We start from the raw sequence: 17,923 nt of genomic DNA, 5'->3' as shown, positions 1-17,923 counted from the left end.
TCATCTTTCTTATAAATCTTATCCATATAATGTAATAAAGTCTCCAGACCTTCTTCTGAGTCTAACTCTTCCAATTCCAGCTCAGAAAGCACTTTGTTTCGGATTTTACTGCCATATGGTAGAGAAAGAGCCAATGCCATACCTTGTTTTCTCTTTCCCAAAGCAGTTACCTTAGTCCACATAACTACTGCACTTCTCCATTGGTCGTGCGATTCCCTTTCAGAAAATAAGGGAGGATAGTCATACCCAGCCATCTTTACCCTTGGTTCAGCATATATCCCTTTTTTTCTGTTCTCACTCACTCTTTGGTTTGATCTGGAAAAGTTGTATCTTTCAACCCTTCACATTTACAGAGCAGCCATCCTCTGCTACCAATTGTTAGACGTTTTAGTTGATGTGATATGAAGTCTAAAGTTCTGTTCATTTTTCACCAACACACATTTATTTCATTCCAACAGACTTTGCACACAACTCTAACTACACATCACCTGACAGAGGCCCCCTGAAGCCCCTTTACATATCAATGTCAATTAATGGATACTTAACATAAATGAGACAACTAATTGCAATGTCTCTTAACCCATTACTTAACAGATTAGTGGTTAGCACAACAAATTCACAGCGCCAGGGCCCCAGGTTCGATTCGCGGCTTGGGTCACTGTCTGTGTGGAGTCTGCACATTCTCCCTGTGCCTGCGTGGGTTTCCTCCGGGTGCTCTGGTTTCCTCCCACAAGTCCCAAAAGACGTGCTATTAGGTAATTTGGACATCCTGAATTCTCCCTCTGTGGACCCAAACAGGCACCGGAATGTGGCGACTCGGGGCTTTTCACAGTAAATTCATTGTAGTGTTAATATAAGCCTATTTGTGACAATAAAGATTATTATTAAATAATGTCTTCCAAACTAGTAATATCACATAAATCTGAAAATCACTGCAGATATCTTTCTGGTGTATCAGTCTTCTTCTCAAAACTGCCTGTCTTTACTAACAGTTATCGGCTCTAGAACTTAGAACCTTAGGCTTCTTGGAAACCTCTCTTCATTACCTTAGTTTCCTTAACTATCTAGACTTTAGCTCTCTGCACTTGTTTTCTTAACCATTACCCTATGGCATGGCTTTTCTTATAGCAAAGCTGAGAGAGATGTTTCCTCTCTAGCCTACAGACCCAACTGCCATTTAATTCAGCTAAATCTAATCTCAAAAAACTTTTCTACCTTAAAAGGGTCCCCGGTTTCTAAACAATGACTTTTATTTACTCTTCATGCATGACTGTAGCCCTGTGTTGTAGCTTTATAGGATTGCACCTGATTTTCATGCATGCTGGTGCCAGTTCTGACATTAAAGAGGGGGTGGGTTCTCCGCTTACCGTCACCAGAACCTTGGGCGAAATTCTCCCGAAACGGCGCGATGTCCGCCGACTGGCGCCCAAAACGGCGCCAATCAGACGGGCATCGCGCCGCCCCAAAGGTGCGGAATGCATCTTTGGGGGCTGAGCCCCAACATTGAGGGGCTAGGCCGGCGCCGGAGGAATTTCCGCCCCGCCAGCTGGCGGAAACGGCCTTTGCCCCACCAGCTGGCGCGGAAATGACATCCCCGGGCGGCGCATGCGCAGGAGCGTCAGCGGCTGCTGACAGTTTCCCACGCATGCGCAGTGGAGGGAGTCTTCCGCCTCCACCATGGCGGAGGCGGAAGGGAAAGAGTGCCCCCACGGCACAGGCCCGCCCGCGGATCGGTGGGCCCCGATCGCGGGCCAGGCCACCGTGGGGGCACCCCCCGGGGCCAGATCGCCCCGCGCCCCCCACAGGACCCCGGAGCCCGCCCACGCCGGCTTGACCCGCCGTTCAAAAGGTGGTTTAATCCACGCCGGCGGGACTGGCAATTTATCGGCGGGATCTCGGCCCATCCAGGCCGGAGAATCGAGCAGGGGGGCCCGCCAACCGGCGCGGCCCGATTCCCGCCCCCTCCGAATATCCGGTACCGGAGACTTCGGCAACCGGTGGGGGCGGGATTCACGGCAGCCCCCGGCAATTCTCCAACCCGGCGGGGGGTCGGAGAATGACGCCCCTTATTCGGCGATTGGGCGGAGAATCCCTTTTGACGCCGGAATCTGAGACAGAGTCTATTTTCGGATGTTCCACTCTCCACCTCCTCCAAAACGGCGTCATCGGTGACTACGCCGCACGTGGTTGGGACAGCCTAAAGATGTCACCTGAAGGCCCTCCCCCGATGCTCCGCCCCTGATGGGCCGACTTCTTGATGGCGAGGGACAGGTGTGCTCTGAGTTTTCGTCAACCTCGTATGGTGGCTGTGGACGTGTCAAGCGGCACCACAGTCTGGAGGAGGGGAGCGTTCCGCTGGCCAGGGGGCTTCAGTGGGGACTGGTGGGGGGTGTTCCGGGGGTGGCGAGGGTGGTTCCATGGGGGCACTGTCTGGCAGGATGGGTCCGCGCATGGCAGATGCCATGTTATATGGCGCGACCGCTGCAGGTCGTCACCGTGAGCATGCGCGGTCACGGTACCGGCAATTCTCCGGCCGTTTCTGTCGGGGACGCCGGGGGTTTTACGTGGTGCAGTTGCTAACCCCCCACCAGGCAGAGCATCGGTGTGGGGGTGGCACCGACTTTTTCATCGTAAAACTAGACACTTCCTACTGACATAGTCTCAAAATCGGAAAATCCAGCCCAAGGTCTTTGTGATTGTGGGCTATTAGCTGTCTGTTTATGTACTGATTATCTTGATAATCACCTTTATTCCAGCTACTTATCAAAATTAATCATAATTCTAAAGTGCAATTCAGTTTTCAGAAAACCAGCAGTATAGCAAATCCATCTAAATATGACTGTTAAATTATTAGTTCCTTGTAAACCATTCCTTATTGATAATACCTTATTAATGTAAAACAAGGAACAAGACTTGGGCTCGCTTAGGAGACTCCAGCCATCATCAGTTCATGTTTGCTGAGCATAGCTGATGTAACAGACTTTCTGAAACAGTCAAGTCGACACTAATCTTGTCCACATCAGCTGCATGTTCAGTTGCAGGCATAATCTAATAGCCTGACTTCAGCTGACAATGTTACTTTCTCTACAAAGCAGCTGTATTGTACGCTACAGAGGATGGTGCCATAATGTTTCCTTCTGTAGCTCTACTGCATCGTGAACTGCATTACTGCCATTATATTGCAAGTGAAAAACACCTCTGGCAGGATTCTCCTGCAATCGGCGGGATGGCCCGATGCCAAGAGCGGCGCGAACCACTCCGGCGTCAAGCCATCGGGAAGTTGCGGAATCTTCCGCATTTCCGGGGGCTAGGCTGACTCCGGAGGGGTTGGCGCCGCGCCCACCAGCACCGTAGGGCCGCTGTGGTCCCACGCATGCGCAGAACTGCCGGCGTGTTCTTGCGCATGTGCAGGGGGTTTCTTCTCCGCGCCGGCCGTGGCAGAGCCCTACAGAGGCCGGCTGGGAAGGAAGGAGTGCCCCCACGGCACAGCCCACCCGTAGATTGGTGGCCCCCGGTGCCGGATCTTCCCCCCCCCCCCCCCCCCCCGAGGACTCCAGTAGATGGCCTACCAGTCATGTTCATTTCACGCTGGCGGGACTGGCCGAAAACGGACAGCCGCTCGGCCCATTGGGGCCTGGAGAATTGCCGGGGGGCCACTGCCAATGACCCCCGACCGGCGCACTGTGTTCCCCACCCCCGTCTGAAAACCGGCGCTGGAGAATTCGGTAGCTGGCATTGGAGCAGCGGGGCGGGATTCACGCTGCCCCCCGGCGATTCTCCGACCCGGCGGGGGGGTCAGAGAATCCCGCCCCTCGTCCTTGACTATTATCCAATGTATACTCAGTAATACTGAGAACAGTTAGCATAGTGCAATGGGCAGCACGGTAGCATAGTGCTTAGCACAGTTGCTTCACAGCTCCAGGGTGCCAGGTTCCATTCCCGGCTTGGGTCACTGTCTGTGTGGAGTCTGCACATTCTCCCCGTGTCTGCGTGGGTTTCCTCCGGGTGCTCCGGTTTCCTCCCGCAGTCCAATGATTTACAGGTTAGGTGGGTTGGCCATGATCAATTGCCATTAGCTAAGGTGCAGTTACTGGTTTACGGGGATAGAGAGGTGTGTTCTTAAGTGGGGTGCTCTTTCCAAGAGCCGATGCAGACTCAATGGGCCGAATGGCCGCCTTCTGCACTGTAAATTCTATGATCACTTTGGCATCAGTCTAATGATTGATTCATGCTTATTAACAACTTGATAGAGTTGTTACTTTGGTTTTCTGCTATGTAATTGAAATTTGTTTCTACTTTAAACAATCTCAATTAATACCTGTAAATGTTTAAAAATATGGAAATTGTTACTATTAATATATAAATAGTGACATTAAAATTCCACACGGGACCCCAGTCTGCTAACATCACTGTGGGATACAAAGAATTTAAGGTTATCCTGATGATTCGCAATAAACTCTTACAAAGGGCCATAATCCCAAACAGTACGTCGTTCAAGGGCTACTCTTGAGACTACTGCAAAATGTTGCACAAATGAAGTAATTATGTTACCCATGAGATAGCCTTTTGATTTCAAGCATGCTAGGCTGGATGGTTTCTGAGTGAAAGCCTGGATTTTCCCACAGGAAGAGAAACAACAAACTCACTGCAGAATGAAAGCTTCTGGTTGCTTAGTTTTACTACAGTTCTTTCACTTGATCTGCATTCAGATAGCCAAATTACCTAATAACATTAAAGCAAAAATCATGTGGATGGTGCAAATCTGAAATAAAACAGAAGATGCTGGAAATACTCCGCAGGTCTGGCAGCATCTGTGGACAGAGAGAAAGAGTTCATGTTGCAGGTCAACGACCTTATGTTAAAACAGTTCTGAATAAAGATCTGAAAAATATTTCCGACAAGCGGCTGTCATCATCGGATTTCTGCTCAGCTCAAACTTTTCAATGAACTGACATTCGTGTGAATGGCGTTTGGCTCTGCCATCGCTGGGGAGGCCTGTAAATCCCGGGACGCTGGTAGATCCCGGTTTAGCTCGCCGATGTCGGTTTAAAACCTCCGACGCCTCGCGGTACTTGGATAGATCCTAGGAGGCATGAAGGCTGTCAGGAAACCAGTGTGAGGCCTCTCCTGGCATTCACCGACCGCACTTGAGCGAGAGCACAACGCGGATGGTGGATCGCACCCATAATTCATTTAGTTTTGTGAGTGGTGTCATGGTTCAGTTATTTGAGCCAGGATTGGTAAATCTATTGACCTGGAGTTGTTGATAATCACAAATCACAATAAAATTCAAGAATGAAAATGTTTAAGTAACAATTTACTAATAATGTTGAAACAGCTACATAAAACTGTACTGAACACACGGGTGACGAAGCCTAACCTTTTGCTCCTTAAGACCCCATGGCTGATGTCACCAAAGTAGATTTCTTCACTGTAATCCACACAAAATAACAGGTTTAATCTTCACAGGTAGCACCCTTGTGTTCCTTTATTTAATGATATTGTTGAGGAAATTGACACAAGGATCTGATTTTGGAGTGTGTTTAAAATTAACGATATTTTCTCTTGGAGATAATTGCTACCATTAAGATTAAATAAATTAATATTGTGTTACTGTCTTCAGGAAGTATACCCATTAGCAAAAGAAAGCAGGGAATCAAAATAAGTAGCGTACTATGCCATCATAACATGATCAGTCGGGGCCAAATCTAAAAGAATATAGGTATGTCTGTGCATTATTGGAAATTCCTCATTGTTGCATTAGATAGACTTGGAAGAGCTCCTATATCAAGGGATAGAAGCTTTGAAACAAAAACATCACAAATAATGTGAGGAATATGCTAACAAATGTTAATTGCACAGCTAGGGAAAAGCCTTTTAAGTTGACAGCTGGTTCTCACATCCTTTCATGTATGTTTTATTTTTCTTTCAGAGAAACAACTAACAGCTACCAACTGCTTAGGGATACTAGCTATGGCGGAGGCAATGCAGTGTAATGAACTACACAACATGGCAAAAGCCTATGCACTGCAAAACTTTCCAGAAGTAACAACCCAAGACGAGGTTCTGAATGTCTCAAAGGATGATCTTATTGCCTTCCTCTCCAATGATAACTTGAACACGAAGGCTGAAGAACTTGTGTATGAAGCTGTAATTAAATGGATTAAGAAGGATCCAGCGAACCGAACACAGGTATATATCACTTGAATTAGAAAAACAGTGAACTTTTCTCTAACCAATTATATATGTATTTTTTACAAAGCCTTAACATCTGAAATGGATATTTCTCCTTGCTTGCAATCACTGTAAAATTGATTTCTACATGCTGCTTTAAAGATTTCCCCCATCAGTGTCGCCCTTTAGTATGTTGGTCCAGTAAGTAAATTAATTAATATTTACTTGATCTTTTGAAGTTATATTGCTGTGTGGTATAATCAGTTATTCGGTGAGTATTCCCTACTAGCGGAACAAAGCAGTGAATCAAAAGGCATTGGGTTGGGTTTACCACACCCCTCACTGCCCACCATCACCACCCTGGGGTGCAGGAGTGAGGACGCTATAAAAACAAGGAGCCCCATTGGGACATCTTTCACGCAGTCCCTCCACCAGGGAGGTTCCCAGAGTGGCGGCTGCTAGACAGATTGGCTACCCAATATGCTCCGCAGCAGTGGAGCAGCCTCTCTCCATTCTGTGCGGGGAGGCCACCAGCTTCTTCGAGGTGGCACCTTAGGGGAAGCATTTTAGCTGGAGGCTCCATGGAAGAACACTTTGCAAGGTACACAGTCCCTGTGGTCCCAACAATCCCCCTGAAATGTTTTGTCATGAGATTGGTGGTGCCTTCTTCCCTCCACCAGCCTGAATTTTAATCTGTACTTACCTCTGCGAAGGCTTTGCCTTCTTGAGCACAGTTGAGACTCCCGACCTGCTGGCTCTCTGATTGGGCTGCCTGCCATCTGTTTGAGTCCTGCAATGCCCTGCCCAAGTGACTATCATTCACGTGAATTAACATGCCATCGATGCCCACATTAGAAGTCATGTTTCCTACATTACAACAGTGACTATACTTCAAAATACTTCATTAGCTGTAAAGTGTGTTGTGATATCCTGTTGTCGTGAAAGGTGTTATTTATTCAAAACCTTCTTTATTCCCTCTTTTTTTCTCACAAACACGCATGCCCATTCAGTTTGACGTAAGAGTAACTGGTTAGCAACTAATTGCAGCACTTGTGTTGTGTGCAGCATCCCAAATGTTGGCCGAATCTACTAATTTAGCACAAGTCAGTTTACTGCGTAATATTTACAAGCCGATGAATTCCTGAGATAACAGTGATCCATAATTAATGTTATAAAGGTCTGTAATTAAATAGTTTAGAATTGCAGCCATTTTTCCTGTGCAAATTTGGTAAAACTTCAATAAAATCAATTTGACTTTCTAGAGTATGTTTCTTTCTCTTCCGCCTACTTCCTTTTGCTATGCATGACTAAATCTATTCTCCTTCCATGCTGAAAACGGAAAGATAGTTAAAGATGCTTTTGGACAGCCATTAAATGATCGGTTAAAGTGACCTTGTGGAGATTTTGCATCCGGCTTTCTCATTTCTAGAAATTCTAAGTGCCTCCTAAAGGCCCGTACCTATATTGGCTACTCCAAAGAGTGGTAGATTGAGGTGCATTGCACCATTCTTTGATGTTTTGCATTTGTGCTTCAATAAGCTACATTTATAAATGTTTTATTTTTTTTAATCAGACTGTCCTCAAACCCAGTTTACTATTGGACAAAGCACTCATCAGACTCTCAGTATTTTTGTTTATTTGGAGTAGATGAAGTTCGAGCGTAGATGAAGTTGGAGCCTATCAGAATGATGTATAACTGATTGGATACACCAGAGCCAGCTTCAGAGAAAGCTACCTTTTTTGTTTTGTCTGACCAGAGCATAATTTGCCTAATTTCTGTTTGTGTGTTTTATTTTCACTGTCTTTATAATTTCTATGATGTGGAGATGCCGGCGTTGGACTGGGGTGAACACAGTAAGAAGTCTTACAACACCAGGTTGAAGTCCAACAGGTTTGTTTCAAACACTAGCTTTCGGAGCACTGCTCCTTCCTCAGGTGTACGAAGAGGTATGTTCCAGAAACATACATATAGGCAAAGTCAAAGATGCAAGAAAATTAACCTCAATAAGACAACATCTTCATGCACAAGTTTGAACAAGACCTCCTCACCGAATAGGACCTTCAACCGACATTATACACCAGATACATTGATGAGATTTTTTTCCTTTAGACCCACGGCAAAGAGTCACTGAAACAACCACACGATGATATCAATAAGTTCCATCCCACCATTGGACTCACCAAGGACTACTCTCCAAAATCGGTTGCATTCTTGGACACGCTCCTCTCCATCAAGGACGGTAACCTCAGCACTTCGCTTAACCGTAAACCCACGGTAACCTCACGATGCTCCACTTCTCCAGCTTCCACCCTAAACACATTAAAGAAGCCATCCCCTATGGACAAGCCCTCCGTATACACAGGATCCGTTCAGACAAGGAGGAGCGTAACGGACATCTACAGATGCTGAAAGATGCCCTTGTACGAACGGGATATGGCGCTCGACTCATCGATCGACAGTTCCAACGCTCCACAGCCAAAAACCGCACTGACCTCCTCAGAAGACAAACACGGGACACAACCGACACAGTACCCTTCTTCGTCCAGTACTTCCCTGGAGCGGAAAACCACGACATCTTCTTCGCAGCCTTCAATACGTCATCGATGAAGATGAACAAGTTGCCAAGGTCATCCCTACACCCCCATTCCTTGCCTTCAAACAACCGCTCAACCTAAAACAAACCATTGTTTGCAGCAAACTACCCAGCCTTCAGAACAGCGACCACGACACCACACAACTCTGCCATGGCAATCTCTGCAAGACGTGCCAGATCATCGACATGGCTACCACCATTACACGTGAGAACACCACCCACCAGGTACGTGGTACATACTCATGTGACTCGGCCAACGTTGTCTACCTCATACGCTGCAGGAAAGGATGTCCCGAAGCGTGGTACATTGGCGAGACCATGCATACCCTGCGACAACGAATGAACGGACATCGCGCGACAATCGCCAGGCAGGAATATTCCCTTCCAGTCAGGGAACACATCAGCAGTCAAGGGCATTCAGCCTCTGATCTCCAGGTAAGCATTCTCCAAGGCGGCCTTCAGGACGCTCGAGAACGCAAAATCGGCGAGCAGAGATTTATAGCCAAGTTCCGCACATGAGTACACCTTCGACCGGGACCTTGGATTCATGTTGCATTACATTCATCCCCCACCATCTGGCCTGGGCTTGCGAAATCCTACCAACTATCCTGGCTTGAGACAATTCACACCTCTTTAACCTGGGGTTACCCCATCTCTGGATCTATAAAGACTTAATTACCTGCAAATTCTCGCATTCAAACCATTGTCTTGCGTCTTTGACTTTGCATATACGTTTCTGGAACATACCTCTTCATTCACCTGAGGAAGGAGCAGTGCTTCGAAAGCTAGTGCTTGAAACAAACCTGTTGGACTTTAACCTGGTGTTTTATGATTTCTGTCAGCAAGAATTCCAGTTTTCTGCTCAGTAGATACAGTGTTGTGCTTATGTACATGAGGAATAGATTTATATGATTGTTGAATCTTAGAAATCTGGTTAATGATGACCCCATTATATTGATGGTGGGAGACAATGGCATGCTTGCATGTCAAGGAGAGATGTTAGATTCGCCCTTGTTGGATACGGCCATTGCCTGGCACTTGTGTGGCGTGAATGTTACTTGTCACTTATTAGCCCAAGCTTGAATATTATACAGGTTTTTCTGCATATAACAATAGACAGCTTCAGAACCTCAGAAGATCCAAATGGTACTGAGCATTGTGCAATCATTAGCGAACGCAATCTGAAGGTTGGCAGTGTGGATGAGGATGGGCAACCCTCCAGGCCACAAAGGGTGAATCACCACCACCACCGTGCCCCTGCACCAACCCCTGTCCCACATGCACGTAGCTCCCCCCCCCCCCCCTTCCTAGCTCCCCCACTCGCCGACAGTCTACTCGCACTCCACCCTGCACCACATGCGAACGCCCATACCGCCCGCCATGGCCAGGTGTCCCACACACACAGGCCACTGGCCGCAGACCCCCTGTGCTGCCCGCCCTCGAGCATCTCACACAGGTGCATTATTCGTACCCCCAGGAAAAGGCAGCCCACAATTGCAGGGAGAAAGAGAAGACCGGAGAGAGCCCGCAAGACCTGCAGCTGCTCACTGTCGCATAGCAGAGGGCGTGGACTGGTGAGTGCATTTGGTGATCAGGCATTCGCAGTGACAGCGGTCGGCGTTAGAGATGCAGTGAGCCCCCAACAAATTACGATGTCCGTACGGCCTACCTGCATCTTGTCTTTTGTCTTGCAGGATTACCTGAGGAGAAGGCAAATCCATCTGGGGTACCCTGTCCCCAGCCGCAACCTCACAGCTCACCTGGTGACGAGTCGGGATCTGCTGGTGACCCCCGACCCCACCCCCTCCCCTCCGCAACACCCCAGAACACATATCGGGGGCAACACCGACCTTTCAGCACTGGCACCCTCCACCATCCCAGGGGCACTAAACTTGGTTGGGCATTATATTGAAGAAGCTCCTAGGGCTCTATCTGGTGTCACCACACACATGCAACAGTACATCAGGTGGAGGTAGTGTGGTCCTGTCCCAGGGACTAGCTGCTGTCCAGACATGTCTTGCGCTTCTGGAAAGGGTGGTCCCATCAATGTTGGAGATGCAGGTGCAGAGCCAGGAACCACATGAGAGGGTGTCAGCAGCCATCCAGCACCTGCAGGTGCAGCTGGAGGGGTCCAATCACCTGTAGGGGCAGGAGGCGGTGCTGACCATGCGTACACCCAAGCCAACACCACACAGACGGTGGAGGCCTTGGTTGCAAAACGTTTGGCCATGGGCCAAGGCCTGGGACACTCTGTGCAGGTGGTGGCTGACACACAGGACAGGGCAGCTATGTCACAGGCAGCCTCCTGGACATTGCAGTGGTGCTCCAGAGCATGGCTCAGTCACAACCCGTCATTGCTGCGGGCGTCAAGAGCATTGACCTGGCGTTGGCTGAGCCAGTCCCAGAGGAATATGGTGTGGTCACTGAGTGACGTGGCATAGTCCCAGAATGACGTGCACAGTCCATGTGCTGCATGGCCGCAAGCCTGGAGACCCTGGTCAAGACTGACGTGGGCCTCCTGGACTCCAGCTGCATCCCGACCCAAGGAGTAGCCCAGGGGCAATCGCGCAACTCGAGGGAGGAGGAGGTGCTGGGGCCCGTGCCGGTGACTCCCACAGAGAGTACCCTGATGTATATGTATATGGTAGATGTTGAAGATACGACGTGCGATCTACCGGCTGTTTCCCCCAGAACTGGGAGAGCCCTCCCTCAGGATTCCTGGTGGCCACTACGCCGCGCGAGATCTGCCCAAGTCTCACAAGACATCACATGGCTAAATGAGTTGAAGAAACCACTTAACTGTGCTCGGCTCGCGCCAGATCTAATAGCCACCCGGTATCTCCTGGCCTTGATGAGGAGACCCCAGCTGGGCGATGTTCAGTACTGGTCCCCACAAATTGGAAATCAGGCAGAACGGTACTTTGGGTGGGGGGGGGGTGGTTCTCCCAGGCGATCGGAATCCCCGGGTGGTCGACGTCCGGGCAGGGTGGAACCCTGGCACTGCTAGTGCCACCCTGGCTTCTTTGCCATGCTGCCAGAGGCAATGCCAGAGTCCCAGCCTAGCATTTTGCCCGCACCGGGGATCGGTCCTGTGAGTGTCCTGCCATGTGAGGTGGGGTGTGGGGGCCCCAGAAGGCACCCCAACAGGTGAATTGGGGTGTTGGGTGGGGTCCGAGGGTTGTGTCGGGGGTGGGGGGGTCGAGAGATTGGGACGCCATTTAAAAACAGCGTCAGAGTTCCTCAGTACAGGAAATGACGCTGAGTGGGGCTTCAGGGGGGTGACCCCCACTGGGGAACAGTGCCGATAGTTGGCGTGATCGTTTCCAGCTCTACAGGCGCCGGGACAACCCCACCCAGAACAGACTCTATTTTTTTTTAGTTGGATCGTGCCTACTAAGTTTGGACAGTACTAATTTCAAGAAAACGTTGCAGATTGAAATGAAATGAAAATGAAAATCGTTTATTGTCACAAGTAGGCTTCAAATGAAGCTACTGTGAAAAGCCCCTAGTCGCCACATTCCTGCACCTGTTCGGGGAGGCTGGTACGGGAATTGAACCTTGCTACTGGCCTGCCTTGGTCTGCTTTCAAAGCCAGCGATTTAGCCCTGTGCTGAACCAGCCCCTTTTTTTTTTACTGTTTTACAGATTTTTTACTGTTTGAGTATTTACCACCAATTTATTGATCCAAGTAATGAGCTAGAAAGTGTTCATGAATAACTCATTGCATGGGGTTAAATTACATATCGGATAAAAAGCAGTTCACAATTGATTTAAAGATAGTATTTATTGCATGCAGTTACTCATTTCAAACTTTGTATGCATTGTATTATTAAAACATGCGAGTCTTCTTACCTGTCAACAGCCTATGAAACTTTGTTAATTTTATCCGCCCCACTTTGCATTTGCACCTGCTTATTATACCAGGAGGAGACGGTCTAATAGGGGTTTCCACATCCAGCCCTTTGTGACATTTTTCAGTCACAGAAATCTGTAACTTGCCAATTAATCACATGGATAAATTTCCATATACTGACAACTGGGTGATTTTGCATCAACTTGTTCCAAATACCAAATGTGAATAGCTGGTACATTTTAACCTTTTCACAAAATTGACAATTTGAAAATGTCATTCTATTTTTACTGTGATTTAATTTACCAACAATATATATTCTCCCCACCAAAAGTAATCTCCTCCGATAGTAGGGATTCTGTTTGCTAAGTAGTTTCCTTCCCCCAATTCTTGCCTGCAATTTTTACCCAGATCATGGGGTGCACAGCCTTCCATTGCATTCTTTCCTCTCTTCCTTCCCCTCCACTCCATACCTTCCTTTCTTTGCTCTTCTTCCCCCGCCATCACCGTCTCTCGTTTCATCCCCCTTCTCCCCGACCTCCTCCTCTCCTTCTGCTCCCCTCCTTTTATCCCTTTCTTTGGACCGTCTTCTTCTTCCCTCCATCCCATTTCTCTGCCCACATACATTTGCACTCCTTGTCCATTCCCATTGTCCATTCTAACTTTGCCTTTCCTTTCAATCTTTTATTCTTCTCACCTACCTTGCTCCTCCCCACTTTCCCTCCATCCTCCATCCCCTCTCGTTCTGCACACTACGTCATCCGCACTTTACTCTGATCATTTTTGGCCATTATCTCTGCCTGAAAGCTGCCCATTTCTTAACTGGGGAGTCCTTAACACTCTATTTGGACTAGTCAGAATATAATTATACTAACATAATTACTTACATTTTCTTACCACTTATTTATCAAATGTTTATCTTTCATGTTCTTCCATGAGTATACAGAATACGATTTAAGGGATTTTGTAAGTTAAGTGTCTAATTTAATATTCAGCCAGTTAATCAGAGCAATTGCAGTTTCATGCTGCTTTTCAAAATGTGGTTAGTCATCCATGTGCAAACATGCGTGATGAAATATGTACACATATAAAACTTGGCTGAGAATCAAGCTGTCAAGCCAACAGCAATAAGTAACTCAGCAGACGATCATGGCCCCATTTAATTTTCTTGTCAAATAAACTGCTCTGGCCTGTAGTTGTGGGAGGGAATGCTTAGCTTCACTACAGTGATTCATTTGGTAGGTCCTTTAATAATACCGATAAATGAAATTCTACCCTTTTCATCTTGTGTTAAACTCCAATCGATTTTTGTTTCTAATTAATATTCAAGTACAGTCACTACTGCTCTTTCACACATTGCTAAAATGATGGGGCGGCACGGTAGCACAGTTGTTAGCAGTGTTGCTTCACAGCAGCAGAGACCCGGGTTTGATTCCCAGTTTGGGTCACTGTCTGTGTGGAGTCATCACGTTCTCCCTGTGTCTGCGTGGGTTTCCTTCAGATGCTCCGGTTTCCTCCTTCCCACAAGTCCCGAAAGATGAGCTTGTTAGGTGAATTAAACATTCTGAATTCTCCCTGTGTTCCCGAAAAGGCACCGGAGTGTGATAACTAGGGGATTTTCACGGTAACTTCATTGCAGTGTCAATGTAAGCCTAATTGTGACAATAATAAAGATTATTACAGAACCTTTAAAATCTAACTATTCCAGATTCAAGTCAACAGCTGACTACCATTAGTGGGTAACACAGAAAAATTTATAAATAAACATAACAATACAATGATGTGTTGTAGTATACATTATTTTCCAAACAGTAATAAACCTAGAGGTAGAGCGACTTATTGGGTCACAGAACCATAGAGACTTACAGCATAGAGAGAGGCTATTCAGCCCATTATCGGTCCTTGATCGAGGAATCCAGTACGACTCCCACTGTCCAACTTTCATTTCATATCCTTATACCTTTTTCTGCTTTAAATATTTATCTAATTTTCCAGTAAAGGTTATCATGTACTTTGTTTCAACTTCCACCTGTCGCAAAGTGCCCCAAACTCCCACAATCGTCTGCGTATCTAACCTATCTACTAAACTGACCACTCCTTGTCAGTGACCAACCCCCCCCTCCCCCCGCCCCGCCAGCCAAGTTAAATAGTTTTTCCCTATCAGATCAACAGAACCTTCATCATTTCTAAACATCTGTTAAACCTTTTCAGTTGCAGTGGAAATTGATAACTCGAGTCTCGCTTTTTAAAATTTTTATCTTGATTTGTGGATGACGCAGAAAAACCAGAATTTGTTGCACATCCCTAGTTGCCCTTGATAAGGTGGTGGTGAACCCACTTCTTGAACTGCTGCAGGCTTTGTAATGGTACTCCTACAATGAGGTTAGGTGAGGAGTTAGTGACATAAACCTGATTTTCCTGGCCCCAAGGGCAGATGGCAGGTAAGGAGGCACCATAAAACTGGGTTCCATGCCAGGGGCACCGTTCCCAGTGCCTGCCCATCCCCCCTCCCTTACGAGCCTCCTCCATCCACTACTCAGATTTTACCCACAGCGGGGAAGGCCGGCACCCGTTTGTCCAGTGAAGTTGGATGAGTCAAAATCAGCGGGGGGGGGGGGGGGTGGAGGGGTGGAGGGTGGAGTTACGGTGGTGAATGGGCCCTTCCCTGATTGGCTGGCAGGTCTCAGAGATGGAAGTTCTTCCCGATATGACTGACGTTTAACCTCAAACCAATCCATGGATTGATGGCTCTTAAATGGTTGCGGGGCAAGCCAGCCCAGCCAGGTTTATCCCCGACTTTTACCTTTCAGTCGGCCCATAGGAACAGAGCAAACCATCAGGCGATACCTGACAGATCTGTATCTGTATCTTAACTTCAACTACCTACCTTGATTTTGTAACCTTAACATTCTTACCAAACTATCTAACACCCTCAGTTTTGACATTTTCAATTGATCCACCTTCACTAGCTTTTTGGGGGAAGAGAACTCCAGATTTTCACTATCCTTTGTGTACGTAGATCCATAGAAGATAGGAGAAGGAGGAGGAGTTTTGGCCCTTTGAGTTTGCTCCCGCCATTTATCACGATCATGGCTGATCATTTAACTCACGGCGGGCACCGATTTGCCACCAAATTGCAATTCTCCGTCACCTCGACAGCAACGCCACTGCATTACGGGATGCACGTACAGTAAACACCGTTTGCATATCATTAGCGCGCCTGACCCGGTATTCTGCGGGGCCTCTGTGATTCTCAAACTCACGGTGGCACAGTTCACTTGTGCTTTAAAAATCATGAAACCGGCATTGTGGCGGATGAGGGAGAGAGAGGAGGTAGGACACAGAGAGGCACGACTGTGGGCTGCCGGGCCTGACGCTGGTCGAGCTGGCTGGATGGGCGGGGGCCCTGCCAGGGCCGACAGGGTGGGTAGCTGGTGGCCTCAGTAGCCAGGGCACCCGGCCATGTCAGCCAGTATGGGTGCAGGTTGGGATTCGGAAGTCCTCTGGCTGGGGAGAGGGGGTGAATGTTTACGGCTATGCGGGATGGGGGTTAGTGCCAGGGGAACTGTGTTGCCTTCTCACCCTACCGCCCTGAGGAGGTCATGCAGTTTTTATCGCACTGCTGGCCGATCCGGATGGTGTTGCTGGTGGCGCTCACCGCCTCTGCCATTTGCGCCCAGGCACATCGAATGGCAGCAGGTGGCAGTCCCTTCCCGGGTCGGGGTACAGGGTGGCCTACCTCTCCTCCGCCGTGTCAGGAGGGTCACCAGCTTGTCGTCCGTAAATCATGGTGCTGCTCTCCTCGCTTGTTGGCTGGGATGGTGTGTGTGAAGAGCGAAGTGTATATGCGGCTACAGCTTGTCAGCCTCCTGAGTGTCAATCGCGAATCCAGTACCATTTCTTATTGGAATCGTTTGTGTTCCACGTGCGCTGGTGCTAGGACCTCAACAGTCGGTGAATCGGTCCAGGTGCGGCAGCAGTTTTGCTGTTGTGAAACTCCACGAATCCTGCGCCGGCGTCAACACTTAGTCTCAGGAACGGATAATCCAGCCCGCTGTTTCTCTTCATAGATACTGCCATAACCTGTTGAGTATTTTTAGCGTTTTGTGTTTTTACTTTAGATTTCAAACATTTGCAGTATTGTTGCATTTCGATTTGGCTGGGTGCAAAGATCTTCAGCACTCTCCCTATAAATGTGATTTTCCAAGCCTGGGATTACATTCGAAAATGTATGTTTTAAGTGTGCAAATTTAATGTCCTTGCGATAATGAGTCAGTCATTTAATGGTAAGGGGCAAAAATCCATTAAACATGAACTTCACACTTGTGTTTGAATACATCAGGTTGAGTATAACATAATGCTGCCACACAAATAATATAATTGAAGTAGGCTGGTATTTTGAATCAGCATTTCCTTACTGTTAATCCTCTTCCCATGTCTTTAGTTTCCCTATAATATCTGACTTAAGGCTGCATGCATATTTTGGTTGTTATTTCCTTCAATGATTTCTACTTGGTGATAAGAAACATTTCCTTTTCAGCATGTGTCCGAGCTGTTGGCTGTGGTCCGCTTGCCCTTTATTCATCCAAGCTATCTGTTAAATGTCGTTGACAATGAGGAATTGATAAAGTCCTCAGAGGCTTGCCGCGACTTGGTAAATGAAGCAAAACGCTATCACATGTTGCCACATGCTCGACAGGAAATGCAGACACCTCGAACACGGCCAAGGCTATCTGCAGGTAGGACTTGATCCACTAAGGATTTCTGCTTAACTCTTCGGTGTTATATGTGACATTCAGAAGTGTTCTAATGTGGAGCAAGTATTATACAAGTTCAGGCAATAACGTTAGGAATAAGGTTAAGGTAAAGTTGCCATAGTCCCAGATGACCATAGGCTGCTTTCCCCTTTGAGGGGGAGAGTTGACTGGCGGTGGTTTAACCAGAGGATCACTGCACCTCGGGCGAGGGGCAAGGTTGAGAAGGCAGGCCTTCATATAACAGATAATTGAAGCACATTAAAATAATTCCCTCACTCATTTGTGGACACATATGTTTGTGTTTTCAGTCTTTTCCAATTTTCAGTGTAATATTGACTGGTATTTACTTAGGTTATCACTGCTGATTGACACGCATGGCAAGATGTTTCCAACTACCGATATATCTGATGCAGAATAAAGGGACTGAATTACAGGCATGTGACTCGGAGGCAGCAGCCCCCAGTTTCACTCCTGCAGATACAAAACACGAAAATGCTAGGAATTGTGACATCTGTGTCTGTGTTTCTTTGTAGATGAGGGTGGGAGGA

At 47.6% G+C, this 17,923-nt stretch overlaps 1 protein-coding gene across 5 annotated transcripts in view; it reads left to right on the top strand.

The window, feature by feature from the left end:
* The window catches only part of LOC140410584 (kelch-like protein 29), a 598,914-nt gene that overhangs the window by 469,065 nt on the left and 111,926 nt on the right, over window positions 1-17,923 (top strand). For all 5 annotated transcript variants that reach the window (XM_072498865.1, XM_072498864.1, XM_072498863.1 and 2 more), the window contains 2 exons: window positions 5,933-6,192; window positions 17,159-17,357. In XM_072498865.1, the coding sequence (XP_072354966.1) occupies window positions 5,933-6,192; window positions 17,159-17,357 (459 nt within the window). The remainder of the gene's footprint in view (window positions 1-5,932; window positions 6,193-17,158; window positions 17,358-17,923) is intronic.

Source organism: Scyliorhinus torazame, chromosome 4 (genome assembly GCF_047496885.1).
Source record: "Scyliorhinus torazame isolate Kashiwa2021f chromosome 4, sScyTor2.1, whole genome shotgun sequence".
NCBI classification, from domain to species: Eukaryota; Metazoa; Chordata; class Chondrichthyes; order Carcharhiniformes; family Scyliorhinidae; genus Scyliorhinus; species Scyliorhinus torazame.
Note: the sequence above shows the minus strand (reverse complement) of the source record. Positions and strands in the feature narration are given on the sequence as shown.